General features: G+C 34.9%; 1 protein-coding gene across 6 annotated transcripts in view; it reads left to right on the top strand.

Annotated features, from left to right (window-relative positions):
• The window catches only part of LRBA (LPS responsive beige-like anchor protein), a 344,265-nt gene that overhangs the window by 303,872 nt on the left and 23,359 nt on the right, over positions 1-17,034 (top strand). For 4 of the 6 annotated variants that reach the window (XM_085546513.1, XM_085546512.1, XM_085546509.1 and 1 more), the window contains 5 exons: positions 5,111-5,200; positions 8,474-8,666; positions 11,396-11,458; positions 13,441-13,596; positions 15,874-16,041. In XM_085546513.1, coding sequence (XP_085402639.1) covers positions 5,111-5,200; positions 8,474-8,666; positions 11,396-11,458; positions 13,441-13,596; positions 15,874-16,041 — 670 coding nt within the window. The remainder of the gene's footprint in view (positions 1-5,110; positions 5,201-8,473; positions 8,667-11,395; positions 11,459-13,440; positions 13,597-15,873; positions 16,042-17,034) is intronic. The other 2 variants (XM_085546511.1, XM_085546510.1) reach the window with 1 other exon arrangement.

Here is a 17,034-nt window from a genome sequence, read left to right as displayed (position 1 = left end):
GTAGAAGCGGCAGAGAGCCAAAGTAATTATTTTTGTGAGGGCTGTTATTTTCTGGACATAAATAATGGGTAGAAAGGAGGAAGGCAAACCCAAAACCCTTTGTGTCCTTAACACACATGCTGAAAGAATATTTCTTCCAATGCTTGAATTTTTTTTCATCTGAGCTTTCAAATGTTTGGCATTTAAAACCTGCTGATTAGAGGCTGGAAATGATTACATTCATATATGTAAAGATGCAGGGATAGAAGTAGCCTCTTTGTAACAATTAGAGTGTAACTTGTAATTAGGTGTTCAAGCTGTGGGTTGCAGTGTAACATGGGCATGTTGTGCTCTAAGACTTAAGACCGTTTGGTGTTTTTTGTCTGAGTATGCATGATGAAAGCTGCTCTGAGCTATTTCTTTTTAAGGGTCTTTAAATCTAGAGTTAAATGGTGTATGTCTTACCTTTTAACTATACAGGCCTTCATTTCAGGATTTGAGTTCAAAACTAGAGACCATTTCATTCTTTCTTTGTGACACTCAGTGTAGATCCCCCTCCACCCTCCCTCCCTCATATTTAATTTTATAGTTCTTTCAGACATAAACATGAAAAAAAAGCAATTTTGACTTAGTTTCTGAGTGTTGCTGCAAAGAAAAGTAACAAACATCTGTTTTTACCTTAACTGCATCCATATGTTCAACCTCCCCATCACCCTCCTTCCCCAAAAATTTACAGCCGTATTTGGTGGGTACTGCATACTGTTGAATTAACTTGCTTCACAGTTAGATTAGAGGCTATGTTCAGAGACTGAAACAATCTCCATTAAGCATTGACCAAAAACTGTATTATAGCTGTGGCAAGTTATCCTTTTTTTAACCCCTTCTCTATTAATTTGCTTCCGTCTCCCACTCCCCTTCCCACTCCGCAAGAGAAGAGGAGATCATCCAGGAGATTAAAGAGGAGAACATCATTGTAGTAATCAAATATTTGTGAAATTTGCTTTTTACTTTTATACTTAAAAATTCCTTAATATTCGAAATACCACATTAATCATATTAATATGTGGTTAGCTATGCATTCTGCATGGATTATAGGAAATAGTTAGCTTGTTTCTTTTTATTACTTCTTGTTCTAGCATCTGGAGCAATTATGGCCTTACCAGAGCTTTGTTTTTGAAGAGAATTAACAGGAAGAAAGCTATTTTACTGAGATATTTGAGAAGCAGTGAAACAAAATGTTGAATGATAATATATTTTACTTTGTGGTATGCAGCATAGCTTCAGATATAATGGTTTGTAGAAGTAAGGATACTTTTCGAACAAAGGTTATTACATTTCAGTGATACACTGCCTTTAATAGTTTTGAAAATTTCAAAAGTATGTTTGCCTACAATAATCAATAAATTATTATATATATGATACAATATTGAATAATGTGAGAATGCATACTCTGCCACTAGAAGAATCTGGCTATCTCTTACTGATACTAACTAATGCTATTAATACATCTTTCAAGGAAATGAAATTAGAATCTAGGCTATAATCTGTTAGAAAGTGAGTTGATGGCCTCTTGCCCAATTGTCATTTTACTGTATATTCTCAGGTATGTAGTAGTTTTTTTCCTCTATCTCAAAGGAGATATTAATTATCTCTCCAAGGAAAGAATTCTCTGCTTGTAGCTCATTTCCTTTGACAGGTTGAACAAAAGTCTGAGTGACATCTGGTGGCTAAAAAGCACCAAATTTCTCTTGTTAATTAAGTTGAGAAAATGGAGAATGATTCTAGGACATTTCTGATGATGTATGGATATCATCTTGCAGTCTTCTGTATGTGATCCTTCTGACTGAGATGTCATCAGAAAGATGTTGACATCTGGATAGACTTTAAATATCATCTGGGACAAGGTACATAATTTGGAGGTGCTAGTACATTGTCTTGGTCATAATTATCAAGTCATAAAGAAGTCTTAAAGCTGAAGAATCTTCACATTTTTATTAGGAATGAAAAAGAATGCAAAAGGTTTTTTGGCTGAAGTCTTGCTTCTATGTCTAGACATAATTGCTCAAGTGTTGTTGCCTTGATATTTACTCAAGTTTTTCAAATTGCACTTGGCTCTCTGGAGATATACAGTATAGAGAGCATAGAGATACCAATACCTGTGCCTGTGTACAGTTTTGATGTTTTATCAAACATTGTTACCTGTGGTAGGATGTGATCTGAATATAGGTATTACCATTTCAGTTGGCTGAAAGGGTGAGTTTATATCAGTGAGTTATTGTACTTCTAGAAATGTAGGCTCTCTTATTTTTTGGGAGCACCATATGGATCCCAATGAGTCTATAAGACTTGTTTGCGCCTGAACTGTAAATAATAAACTCAAGTTAAATGATAAACATAGCTATAAAAACAGGCCATTACAGACTGAAAACAGAATTTTTGGGTCTCTGAGGGAGGTTTTGGCAAAAACATAGTCCTTCTGGTTAGCAGTTCTGCTGACAGAACACAAGTTGTGTGAAAATAGGCAATAGTTGTTTCTTTGCTGGTTGAGTAGCACATTTTATACTTCTTTTTAAGATCCTAGAGCAGTTCTACTCTGCATAGAAGCTGGTTGGGAGATCTCTAGCAGTTGCTACTATTTTGTGGTCTAGAAGTATGATAATAATGAGCATCATGTAGTGGAACCATAACTTTATCTCCAACGGTTTTGATTTTACTGGATGATGGTGAGTTCCTCAGTGTTTGGATTGTGGAAAATAGTGTACTTTAACATCTGATTTTTGTTTCATACCAATAAGTGCTCATATTATGATGAATGTATTTGAATTGGTCTTTATTGATATATTCCAGTGCTTAATTTATCCTTTTTCAGTGTTGGCTCTATATATGAGAATGTAGTTGTTAGAGGTTTCAGTGGGACACAGCAAATTTTTTGGGTAGCACAAAATCCTGACTCCCTTTAAATGCCTGTTGAGGAATAGAGGTTTCTAAAGTGATAGTATGTCCATGTAAAAGGAAGTTAACAAATCTGAAGCTTGTTATTTCCTCATCTTATCCATTCTATTTTCTGCTTCATCTAAAATAAATGCATGTGAGTGATACATCCAAAAGTATCTCATTCAATTTGGGTAATGTCCAGGAAATAAGCAGTAGATCCCATAAACTCTGTAGGTTTCCCCTAAAGGTTTTGCTGTACAATTAATAGATTATATCCTGGACTGACAGCATTTTGCATCTCCTGGGTTCTTCTAGTGCCACCCTAATTGCCAAACAGAATTCTCACTTTCTAGTAAAAACATCTATTCAGTCTCCAAGTAAGTGTAGGCAAATATTTTTTAATCTGAATTCTTTAATACTGACAGCTTTTTACAGAGATGGCAGAGCTGCTGATCAGTAAGATAGAGCTTTGTTAATGTCTCAAGTCTTAAGGGACCTCAGATTCTATGCTCTTAAGATTCCCTTGATATCATGAGTCACAAACCCCAATATTTTAATTCTAATGTAGCATTTTTTGTCTCTAGGAAAGGAACTCAGTGAGCTTACTGGGCTTTAGAGTTCACAGATCTGATTTCGTTATTCTTCAAAAGGTACTCATTGAATCTCAGCGCTTGTATGTCAGATTACACGTACAGTTTTTGAAAAACTTACTTATTCACCATTTCTTTGAAGATTAAGACACTTCCCAGAACAGGCAGGCATGTCCATACAGTAATTTCAAGGCCTGAATTCTGGTGAATTCAGATATTTCAAAAGCCCTGCCAAATACAGCAAAGTCAGCTGTTTTGGATGGCAAATTTCCTATCTCAGAATATTATTATTTTGGTGATCTGAAGGCCTCGGGTAAGTTCTTCTTTTGATGTTATTATTTCTGTAACAAGAGACTGCTGTGTGTCCTAGGAATACTCATTATTATGTAAAACACTTGTTTGTAAGACTAAGATGAGCACAAGTGTTGAACCACAAGAACAGAGAACTTCAGGCACATTGCTGTGAATGCTAAAGAGCTGCTGGTGGTTTTGTGTTCTAGCATTAAAGTGCCCCATTCACTGAAGGTTTTGATTTTCAGAACTTCAGTACTTTGAAAAATAGTACTTGCTAGAGCCTCACCTTAGGTACACAGCACTACTAGATGCTTCTGTAAACTTAGGGCTAAAAACACCATGCAGGAGAGAAATCAAAGTGTCAGTCCAGAATTGAGCTGTTTGCCCACAGCAAATACAAAACAATTTATTTAGTTTAGCTTACAATGAAAAATATTTAATCTAAGATGAATTACTTAAGATTTTCTGTAGGATTAGCATGATTCTATGGGTAGTGTAGGGTGTAGTTAGAAATAACATGTTGAGTTTTGGCTGCTTGATATTATATTTGAACCAATGGGCTGTTGTGTAGAAACATGGAAAACTAGTTGGACGTGTATATGAAAGAGGTATAAATTCACACATTCTGAAATAATTCTTCAAGAAATGACAAAGCGTGGGATGGTACTTTCATTAGTACCCAACGAAGGAAGTAATAAAACAAGATGCTGAAGATTGTTTGTTTGATTGGTTTGTTTTGTTTTAAATAAATGATGCATTATACCTTCACATTTTCATTTAGTTGGATTTAACAGTCTTGCTGTTGGTTTTATACATCCAAATTTTTTGTTTTGCTCTATTTGAATAAAAATTGAAATTAACAAAAAGCTTGGTGTGACTTTTATTTTATTTCATGCTGTGAAACTAGACAATGGAGTTTAAGTATAAAGAGGAGCACTTATGCATAGAGGAACTTTAAAAAAAAATTAACTTTTATGTCTGAGTTATGATACAAACAGGATAAGCCAGTGTTAGAAAGGAAAAATGAAGCCAATAAAGAGGGTTTCTGATTATAATAGCTGGTTTCTGTTTAATATCATTGAGCAGGATGAGGTTTTGCAGAGTTTCTCATGGAAATAGCATCCACAGTACTAAAATGATTACCTCATTCTTAGTACCAGTGCCAAGCACTTAGCTCCACAGTGAACACACGGGGTTGATTTTCGACATGAAACAAGCCAGAAGTGTGGAATGACATTTTCAGGTGACAGTTATGGTTCTATTGCCTGTAATTAGCACCTCTTAACATGCAAACCTGCCTGTGCCTTTTCTAGGCTGTTGAAGCTCAAATACGAAGTTTTGGACAGACCCCTTCTCAACTGCTCATAGAACCACATCCTCCAAGAAGTTCTGCCATGCAGGTGGTAAGTACCATGTTAACTCTTTGTGACCTGCCATCTTGTTCGCTTCCTGTGCTATTTTAAAGTTACAGTACCTGCTACTTAGCTTTTCTTTTATGTGATTATGGAACTGTGTTATTAAAAAGAGCAGATGAGTTATGAGTTTGTAGGACTGTGAGTGTATGCAATGTCTAACTGTTATTTATTGCTGGAAGGATTGTATTGATTTCTAGGATAGACCCTTTTTGTCAGTGTATTCTAAGAACACTTCATCAGTTTATTTTGTTAATACCATACCTGTACAGGTGAGATCCAGTCATCATGGAGACAATTTAGTTAATCCTTGGCAGATTCCCCGAGAAGCATGGATTTAGGAGGTGGAACTTCCTTGTCTTTTCCCCCAGGCATAGGTTTTCCCCTAAAACCAGGATTACTAGGAATTCATGAGCTGAAACTTACATAGCAAAGAATGTGGCTAAATGTGTTTTGCAGTAAAGCTAGGGTGATAAAATCCAGGCAGTGAGCATTAACATGCTTTTCCTTTTACCTCTTCTTGTGTTTAATATAATTTTATTATACAAACTATTATTTTATTACTGATTACTTTCCATACCATGTTGTGTGCAGTCCTTAGGACTAAAATAGCATTTATGTTGTCACAGATCCAGAACTAAGTATGTTAAGTGATACTGTGACAAGTGGAGTAAATGGTCTGCTAATTCACAAGTTTTTCAAACGTCTACATTCCCTTGTTGTTAAGATGGATATATTATCCTGAAATATTTTTTAAAAGGATTTTTTAATGTATGCTCTGTAAAATATGATCTATGTGTCCTACACTGGTAGACTAAGGTTATTTGATTAAAAACATATCAGCAGTGCAAATGGTTTTAGAAAAATCACACAATAACTGGAAATCTGTCCAAAGTAGCTAACCTTGTAACAGAGTCTAAGTGTAAGCTTTCTTATCTAATTCAGCTACTATTCTTTCTCAAATACAAACTTGATATGATGTGCATAAGGCATGCTCAGCTTGTTGTCCCCAGCACCCTTCCTATGCAAAAGGCATAAGCATTTATGCAGCTGTGCAGTAGGCAGGCTTCTGCCCTGGGATCCTATGTACTGGATGGACAAAGCTGACTGTGTAGATCTGTAATCTGCTGGCCTGTTGCTCCTCGTGTCTGGCATCCTAGGGCAGGGAAGAGCTAGTAGGCCACTGCAGTGAGGTGTATGCAATCAATGGAATGTCCTTTAGAAGAGCCCTGTTAAAAGGGATTCTGGAGAGCCCAAGTGCCCTCATCATACGGCTGTACACCATGTATGTGTCCCTCCATCATGGTGCTGTGCATTAACATTTGCCCTAATATATGGAAACTTATTTCATGAACTGGAGGAACATAAAAAGTTGGTTGTTGAGGTTTTTGTAAGTCTTGTTATATAAATAAATCTATTGCCAGAAAGCAGTTTATATTGTTTTATCATAATATTTTTCATTCTGCTGAATTAATGAAGATTTAATATGTAATGGAAAAATTAAATTCTGTGAAGTAAGCTGTTAATAGCTCCCGGGGGTTTTTCAGGCTGAGGTGCACTCAGAAACAGCACCTCAGTTCTCCACCTGTTTTGATCAGTTTTTTGGTTATTAATACATGATTTTTTTTAAGAGGGCTGTATTAGGCATTTAAGAAATAGTATTCTTGGAGCTGAAATGTAGTGAGGATGTTTTCCTTGTCACAATTCTAGATTATTTCTGGCTATATTATTTCCTGAGTATTCTGTTTTCATGTGTGTGTGCATGTATGCATGAACGCAACTGAATCGAAAGGTACCACGTGCTGTGTTAAGTGCGCAAGCCATAATATACACCAGGTGTAGTAATTAGCACTCACACGAAGGCTGCCTATTTGTCTGGGTTTGCTGCTGTTGCTGTATCCCCTTGTGTTTTCAACCATCAGATAGCTGGATTTAATTGAGGCCACATCAGATGAGGCATTACTGACACCTTTAATTGAATGAGCATCCAGGGAGGATTAACTCATAATATTGATTGGCTTTTAGCCACTTGCTCAGAAGGGTGTCTGGGTAGCTTATTAGTTGCTTTTATTTACACCTTTAAGCAAAGACTGTAAATAGGAATGCAGAGAGCAATATGTTTTTCTAAGTACTCTTAATAACTTTTTAAAAAGGAGTGATAATAAAAATGCAAATGTATTTAATTTTTTTATTAGTTTTGTATAAATATACATTAGATGTATATAGTCACATATACATATATGTAATGAAATATTGCAGGTGGAAAATAGCCAAGAACATTTCGTTAGTGTTCTAATGCAGTTACCAGAAAAATACAAGTACTGAAGCAATATGACTGCTCATGACTAGGATGGTGGTATTTCTGTATCTCAATGGAATTTTTTTTTTGTAGGTATACCACAGAATCCCAAATACACTATTATTGTATTTGCTTTTGCTTCTTACGCCTGACATCAGTACCTTGATACTTGTTTTGACATTCTCACTGTTGTTAGAGACCTTAATTAAAAAGTTATTAATCTTTTCAATTTATTAAATTCAAAAAATGAAACCTAAAAATATTCTGTTGGAAATGTATCTGGATTCATTCCCCTCCTTTAATATTTCTAGAGACAGTGCAAGGTAGTGTCTGTAATCATGTCCACTTTGTATTTTTTACAACTGCATTTAATTATGTTTGTCCTTTGAAACACATTTGCACTGAGGTCTTTGCCTTTGCATTCATAAATCTTATGATTGTACACCAGAAATATATACAGAACATATATCTAGGCTATGTGTGTATCTGTTTATTTTAATGTACTTTTATGTTTTCATCTGGCTTGTAGAGAATTGTAGTCTGCCAATTTAATGCAACTTGAGACAATCTCTGAAAGCAGGAATTTCTTTTGCTCACTTTTTATTTTTTCTTTTTATTTTGTTCCCTCCTGCTTTCCTTGACATGCTATCTTTGTAGATATGAAGGAGAATTTCTTTGGCAGAGATAAGTGATTGGAAACTTACAGTCTAATCTTCAGAGTTCTGCAGCAAATTTTATATATAGACACACTTGTTCAGCAAAGCTCAGCATAATTGAGCATGTAGGACTTCCATATAAAATGGTTGTTTCCACAAACCTATCTGCTATTCTTGCATTTTCTTTTCATTTGCAACTGTTGTCAGGTCTTCTGAGTTTTAATGCAATCTTCCTTTTCTTGTCCTGTCTTCTCTTCTCCATCCCATGTTTTCCCATGTATTTGGGTTCTTGTTGTGTGCACTCAACAGTATCTCCTCCTGCAGAGCCCGTTGATGTTCACAGACCAAGCTCAACAGGATGTTATCATGGTTCTAAAGTTCCCATCCAACTCCCCTGTCACTCATGTAGCAGCCAACACCCAGCCTGGTCTGACCAATCCTGCTGTGATCACAGTTACTGCAAATAGGCTATTTGCTGTAAATAAGTGGCATAGTCTTCCTGGTAAGTAAACTAAGGTTAAGTAGCATAAGAAATCACACGATGTACATTTATTATCTGCACAGCTGTTAGAAATTTTAAGTGTGAAATACATGTCTAATTCATTGATATAGTATGCTCTTCACATGTGAATTTAGTTTCTCTTGAAAAAGTAATCTGGACTGTTGTGTACTGAGATGTGTATTACACAAAAAGTATTACACAAAAGAACAACAAACTGTTTTGAAAGAAGTGTCTCTTTCCATACCAATAAGCAAGAAGACAAAAACACTATGCCCCTATAAGCAGTCACACTATTCCTCTTCAGTTTCTTTTTCAATCAGATGATGGAAAAGTGCACAATATCGTGCCAAGGAGAAGTTCAAAGCATGCGGAACTTGGTTGAAATGTTTTTTGCTACCTTTCTCTTGTATATTATGAACGTAATAGCCTAATGTTAAAACTACTCCATGAGAATTAAAAGATTAAAAAAAAATATATAGAAAATCAGTATCTTCTGCAACTCAGACATCTCAAAGTTATTAGGTACTTACCTATTTGTCAGTATGAGAGGAAAACGTTGTATCCATTTGCATAGCAACCAGTCTAATTAATTATCCTTTCAAAAAAAATATGTCGAATCAATCTGTTTTCAGTTCTAATTTTTACTAATTCCATAAGGACTCATCTTTTTCCTAGTATGTCAGTCTCAGGCCTAAACCCCAAAATGTAGTTTTGTTTTGGTGCTTTGCAGATAAATCTGGTCAAAGGCTTTTCAAAAAAAGAAAAAAGACCTTCTACTCAAATATCTTAAATAGAAGATATAAGTACCAAATTGATGCTCACATCACTGAAATTCCTGCTAAGAAATCTGCACCCACAGTCCTTAGTTATATTTTAAAAATAGCCAGATGACTCCCACCCTTTTTTTTTTTAATTCTTACAAATTGCCTCTCAACTTTGTTCAAATAGTAACATCGACGTCTTATTTCAGTTTAGCAAAAAATGCTTACAAATAAAGGTTGGAAGGAAGGGAGGCTGGTCTGATAACAGCTTATAAGCAAAAACTATTTACAAGACACTCAAACCTTGAATTTGCGACCATGGGCATAAAACACTCGAGCTTTTAAAAAGTAGTCTCTGAGGATGTGCAACAGTCATGTGCAGATAAGAGGATCAAAAGTGGTAGTAGTATATGCTGATTTCCTTGTAAGTCTGCTGGCTGGAGATCTGTGAGCAAACAAGCAATTGCTGGGAGTAGCAGCTGCTTGTTGGTTGCAGTAGTCAACTGTTGTGAGGTGAACAAAACCTTTAGATTCTGTTTTTTTTCCCTCCTCTAAAAGGGAGAGCAGTAGTCTTTCGCATTACTGTTTTTTTTAAATTGAGAAGCATTATTCAGCTGTTCTGCCTTTACCAAGTGCTCAAGAATACTGCCAGTTCAAGACAGAAATTCAGATTCCAACTAAGCAAAAACCCCAAATCCACCCCTCCTCACTCCACTGCGACACTGATCAAGCCTACAAGCTGTTAATGGTATACCATATTTAAGAGATCTCTATAGGGACACCTGAAATAAGCCTTCTCTATTATTACCTTCAAATTTTATACCAAAATGGGATTTGCTAGGGTTAGAGGACTGGTGTCATTACCATTCTTATCTCCTACTGTGGGAATATTATTGTCTTTGCTAATGAGGCATCATGATGAGAAAGTTAAGTTGCCAGGTGACCACTTGTCACTGATATGTAATTAAAAATTTCATTCCTGCTTTTGTATGAGTTTAGTGGCTTTGCTGATACCTGATGGCACTGGTGCCTAACAGATCACCTCTATTTTGTCATATGGATTTCCTATTTTGTTCTGAATTAGTGTTTCATTACAATAGTGCTTTGACTTCCCAATCACATATGAAGCCATTTAATCAACACAAATTTTTGTGTTAATCTATGGTGGGGTAGTTGGAAAACTCATAGATATAAGTGTTCAGCCATTATGTTTTCTTCCACTTCCAAGAATGTCTTGGGCTGTTTGGTGGGGGTTGCTTGTGTGATTTTAGTGAAGCTGTGGGGGGGGGAAAAAAAAAAAAAAGGCTTTAAAAAAAACCCCAAAATTGAAGGAAAATTTAGATGATAAACATCTCAGCAGTATGCCAGGTGCTCAGATGAAATGTAGGTCTGCAGAATTATATATTAACTGCTATGCAAACCTGCAAATAAATAGTTTTTGATGATAGATGATTCTTTAAATACTGCATGACAATGAGATTTCCCTGACTGCATCATAAACCGACTTTAAAAAAATGTCCTTTGTGCTTCACTTGTTCAAAGCAGTGCTTTAAAAAGTAGAGGGGAAAATAGTATCTGCTACAGTCAGCAGATGGTTGTCACATTTTGTTTTCAGTGCTCTTTACCACTTAATTTTGTTTTGTTGCGACAGGAGAGGTTGCCAGTAAAGCATCTGCTGGAGCTTATGGCTCAGGACTGGAGCTGCTGCTGATGGCATACATTCAGAATGGCACTAATCTAAAATAAATGTTTAATAAGCAGCCTGTGAAAGCACCTGGATTATTTATTTGTTTGTTTGTTTGTTTGTTTACTTATTTATTTTTTAGTTCAAGTGGTGCAGAAAAATCTTGGATGGTTAAATAAAAAAAAGTGGACGTTGCTTTGATTTATAAAATGTTTGTGGCATCCCATTTAATAAAAAAAAAAAAAAAAAAGCAGAGTTTTAAAATCTTCTTTCCTGAATTGCAGCTCATCAAGGTGCTGTACAAGACCAGCCTTACCAGCTGCCAGTGGAAATCGATCCTCTCATAGGTCTGTCACTTCCTTCTCTCTTTGCGATTCATTAAGCTCTGTATGGTGGCCCTGAAGTGTAGATTACGGTTGTTTTTCACTTGCTGGTTGCTGGGAATGGAATTTTCCTGATAAACCATTTGCATGCAAATTGGAATGCAATGAGCTGTGGCTATGCTGGTATTTCATCAACTCCCCCTCGTTGGTTTGCCTAATTTGAACAGGCCTAGGACGCGTGTCAGTGAAAATTAATATGGATGCTGTAATAATGTGTGATTGAGAATGTGCATGAAGTACTGTCAGGATAATATTGGATCTTTTCATCACTCAGACTTGTTGATGAGCAGGAGCGAGGCACGTTATGATGAATTGGTGCACTGGTAATGTGATGGAGCTCCTTTGCTGAGGAAATTTTCATAATAACAGTGGGGTTCTTAACTGCACCGTGTTGTGAAAAATAAAACCACAGTGCCAGGGCTTTATCATTAAAGGAGATCAATCCTTTCTTCATAGACCTGCTGTTCAGGCTGAGGGTATTAATGTGTAATTGCAGAGCAGTTTTAAAGTTGAAATATATGGCCCACTCAATTTTAGCATTGAGATACTAGTATTCATTTTGCAAGGATATTGCATCTTTTGATCACCATCACTAGTTAAATTTGCGTATGTTTTCCTTTTATTAGAAAGGGGTGGATGAATGTCTCACTTTTATTTAATGACTCAATGTAATAGATTCAATTCGTGGTTTTTTATTTATAGAGGTTTATTAGTTTACATAGGGCTGATTTTCCTATTAACATAGTCAGGGTTTGGTCAGTTCTTTCATAAAGACCCATACTTTGGGGAGTGTGTGTAATTGGAGTATAACTTTGGAGCCTGTAGCATTGCTAATTGAACCTTACATGTGATCAGAAAAGGAAAAGCCCAAGCAACTTAGCATCAGAATACAAACAAGCTGTCTGACAGTTCACAGGACCAAAAATGAAGGATTTTTCTTTTTTCCTTTAATTCTGTTAGAGTGCAAACTTAGCTATGTTTTTTAACTGGCAATTTCAGGATGGAAGTTTAAGAAAAAAAAAAAAAAAAGAAGAGATGCAAGCATTTATAAAAGCATTGTACACACAGCAAAAATGAACTTCTTTAGATAGGGGTAGAATGACAGCTCTGTCAACCTGTGAGAATTGATTTCTAAACTGGGTATGTACATCAATAGGATCTGCATGGAATCAGTATGTAGATATAGACTGTTGCCGTGCAGCCATTTTGCTAGATAAATTCTATAATCATTAAGTCCGGAATAATATGGGTATAATTTGACCATCTTATAGAGATTATAAAATTATTTTCCCTGAATTTTGAAATCAACTCCCTCTGAAAAATAAATAAATAAATAAATAATGTATTGTAATTTATAGTGAGTAAAACATGCTACAACTCTCTTTTCTTTCCTGAAATAAATTTAATTTTAAGAATAATATGTTTGGATCAGGAAATGTATATTTTACTTTAAATCCTGCTATCAAATAGATCTTAAATAAATATCACAGTAAAAGAAAAATAAACAACAAATCACATTGGGCTTGTCATGATTTTTCTACATTTTGTGATGTATACGACTACCTATCTGTACTGTTTTATCACTGGTTTCCATTTTTTTTTTCTTTTTGTTTTTAAATTCCTGTAATAGAAGTTTTAAGAAGGGAATCTAACTGTATTTTTATATGTAATTCATTTTCTTCAATCTTTCATTTATATTTGTCATGTGCATTTTACTTAAAGAAAGGATATTCTCTGTTTTGGAATATATACTACAAGGAATTGTCATTGTTCCCAGAAGTGTAATAAGTATTTTATAGCAAAAATAGAAAGAAAATTCCTCTGTCACAAAAACAAGTAACAGCAGTAAGAAATAGTTCAGTTGTGATCATAAAGGTTCTAAAATGTGCCTTTGTTCTCTGTATGCAGATGCTGAAATTTCTTGATTTTTGTATCTTTCTGTTCAGCCAGCAATACAGGTATGCACAGAAGGCAAATCACTGACCTCTTAGACCAAAGTATTCAGGTACATTCCCAGTGTTTTGTCATCACCTCTGACAATCGTTATATCTTGGTTTGTGGCTTCTGGGACAAGAGTTTCCGAGTTTATTCTACTGACTCAGGTAATATATTTTTAAAATACGGGAATAGCCTATAAGCTTTTCTGTTCATGTCTTGGTTTAGCCATAGCATTATACTTCATATTCCAAATGATTATATGAAAGTCATACCTGCTTTTATACTAGTTTGACAAGTAAAAGGTTTTAATGAGATTTTCAGAAGCTTGATGTATGGGAACAATTCATTTCTTAGACCACTTTCTTGAATTTAAGCGTGTTTGTCTTTGAATGCTAGAGAACTTTTTGAATGATATATAAGTAAGCATTGTAGAATAAGTACAAACCTCTCTACCTCAAGACTGGAAATTAAGTCTTGAAATCTGGTAAAGAAATGCTTATGAAATCCTTTGAAAGCTATGGTATACTAGAAAAACTGATTTGGAGCCTCTGAATTCTTTTGTATAGCATAAACTGATCAAAATAATGTCAGTAGTTAAATTAGTCTGTCAGCTGGCATGTATCCAAACAGTTGAATTCATGCATGTGTTGTGCCAAATAGAAAAGAATTTTTCATTGTAAGAGCCAAAAGAATTTAAATGCCATGGAGCCTCCAGAAAAAAATAGGTATGATTTTCTCCCTTTCATTATCTTATGATAGAAATAGTGACCTCACTGCAAGGTATTTCTTTGGGATTAATGACCCGATGTGGTTAATGTATGTGTGCGCCATCAAGCTTTCCAGTAGGTTATTAATCCATAGAGAATATCATATGTGTTTTTCACAGTTTCTTAAATATATTAGTTAACAGTGTTTTTCACATTTGGCAAACCAAATATTTTGCAAAAGAGGATGGTCTGTAATGAAATTCTCATTGCATGTTCTAACTGGACAACATATCTATCATTTTCTTGGTTTTCAATCCTTAAGTTCAAGTGAGAAGTTCCATATCTTTTGTGTTGACTGACTATAATTCATTATACATTCATTATACAGACATCTTATTAGACTCATTTTAGTTTAATTTTCTCATTGATGAATTTAAAATTCTTGAGAGAAATTAGCTAGCAGTAAGAAACAATCAATGTATAAATCCTTTATTTACACAAATAGGTAGCTATTTTCTTCTAATGCTGGACAATATATTTCATTTTATATCTGTGGAAGAAACCTGTGTTATTTTGTTAGTTTTCACCTATATCATTATTAACTATAAATAGAGACTGAAATTTGGGCACTGGAACAGGCTTGCCAGCAAAGTGGTCCCAACCCCAAGCCTCCAAGAGTTCAGTAGTATCTGACAATACCCTCAAACATAGGGTTTGAACTTTGGATGTGCTTGTGTGGAGCCCAGACATGGACTCAGTGATCCTTGTGGGTTCCTTCCAACTCAGGATATTCCATGATTCTGACTATGTGGTTATGACTCGTGTATAAGACTCATACATCGGGTGTTTTGATACTAGCATAACTAATTATGATTACAAGCAAAATAGGACTGTCAAAAGGGTATCAGCAAATTTGTATTCTTTGTGTCTCCTGCTTGTATAGCAACTGTAGCTGTAGTTTAAGTATCATAAATTCAGTTGTAGTTTATTTTGCTTGGAATTAAAATGAGAATCTAGCTCTGAAATCAGCAGAACAGCAAAGGCTGATAGAATCGATAAGGTATAATAGCATGTTATCACAAGTGTTGAATTCAATTATATTTTAGCTCTTACACAAAAAGAGGTCCTCTTTCTTAAGAGAATTATAACAGGAAAAACCTTTGGCATAAACCATAGGTTCTCAAAACAGCAGAAGCACAATAAAATCTTCCTTCAGCAGCACAAATGGTTTCTATACAGCTTTTGAGATTAAGTAGTGTGGAGACTTGAATCTTATTTTTCTTTTAATTGTTTGTAGCATAGCTGTCAAATATAACATTAACTAAAAAATTTTGTTTTCTCAGAAAGGAGTATCTAAGTGCATATGGTTATGTTTGATACTGCTATATAGGGAGGATAGCTCTTTTTAGAGGAGAGAAACAAAAAGTATGAGGAAGTCGTATGAGATTAGTGGTTTGTTTTTTTTGTTTTGTTCACCTACAAGCACTTGTGGCATAGTTGGCCTTTGAATAATGTATGATATTTATGGATTTTAAACAATTTTTTCCAAACTTATAGACTACTGCACTTCTTAAATATTTCCATCAAGTGATGAAAAAGAGGAATATTATCTACTTTAGTTTCTCTTTGAACCTTTTTTTATTAATTGTTTCTAAAATACTTTATAATACATTTAATTAGTGTCTGGCAAAGATTAAAGTATACTTTTAAAACATTTGATTTTATTTGTTTCAGGTAAACTGATGCAAGTAATATTTGGACACTGGGATGTTGTCACCTGTCTTGCTCGTTCTGAGTCATATATTGGAGGAAATTGTTACATTCTGTCAGGGTCACGTGATGCAACATTGCTGCTCTGGTACTGGAATGGCAAAACCAATATCGTTGGTGATAATCCAAGAGGTAAGAAAAACCCATTTCACAATGAGGTTGTCTAAATTTTAGTTGGTTGAACACATAATAAAATTTTAGGAAACACTAATTGTATGTATGTAACACTAGTTGTATGCTGTAACTGTAACTGTAATCTTATGTGTATAGGTTCTCACTATCAGCCATCAATAGAGTTATGCAGATACTGCATTTTAGTTTAGACCAGGGCACTGGAATGAGATGTTAAATGGCCTGAGTAGGATGTTTATGTAAAAGAAGGAGGCAAAAACATGTTTTTATTTAGAATTTTGGTCGGGTGCTATGTGCTTAATCTTTGCTCTTGTGTGTTTACCCACTTTCTGCAAAAGATAAAATGGACACCTGGAAAACAAGAAGAATTGCTATATCTGGTATATTCTGCAGTTATAACTGACTTAATATAAAGTATGAGAATATTCAAGAGCTTCCAAGATAATCAGTTTGGTAAAGTGTATTCCATGTTTAATCTTTTACTTGACTAAAGTTCTTAGAAAAAAAAACACAAAAACAAGTGGCTCAACTGCAGTTGCATCCTATGAACCATGCTGAAGTAACACAAAGTAGTAAACACAACTGTTAAATATCAGAACCAATATCTGAATCTCATTTGAAAATTCCTTGATGTTGGTTGGTTATTTGAAGACATGCAGAAATTGCAGGATTTTCAGGCAGAGAATGTAAGCCATCTATCTAGAGTAGTTATTTTTTTAGATGAGTCGTTGGCTATCTTCTCTGACACAGATTTCTGAGATATTAAAATTTCGCCATTTTCAACATTAATGCTAGTGTTACTACTGATACTCTTTACTTGTAGTCCCACTTATACTTTAAGAGAACGCAATAACTCCTGTGATTAGTATTTGTCATTATTTATTTATTTATTGGTGATATAGCATGCCTAGGAACCTTTGTAATGAATTTGAATCTCGTGGCACTATACATTGGCCTAGACGTATATAGAGAAAGACAGTTTCTGCTTCAAAG

Source organism: Coturnix japonica, chromosome 4 (assembly GCF_054131305.1).
Source record: "Coturnix japonica strain WE chromosome 4, WE-NBRP24, whole genome shotgun sequence".
Taxonomy (NCBI): domain Eukaryota; kingdom Metazoa; phylum Chordata; class Aves; order Galliformes; family Phasianidae; genus Coturnix; species Coturnix japonica.
This window is presented reverse-complemented; position numbering and strand designations above follow the sequence as displayed.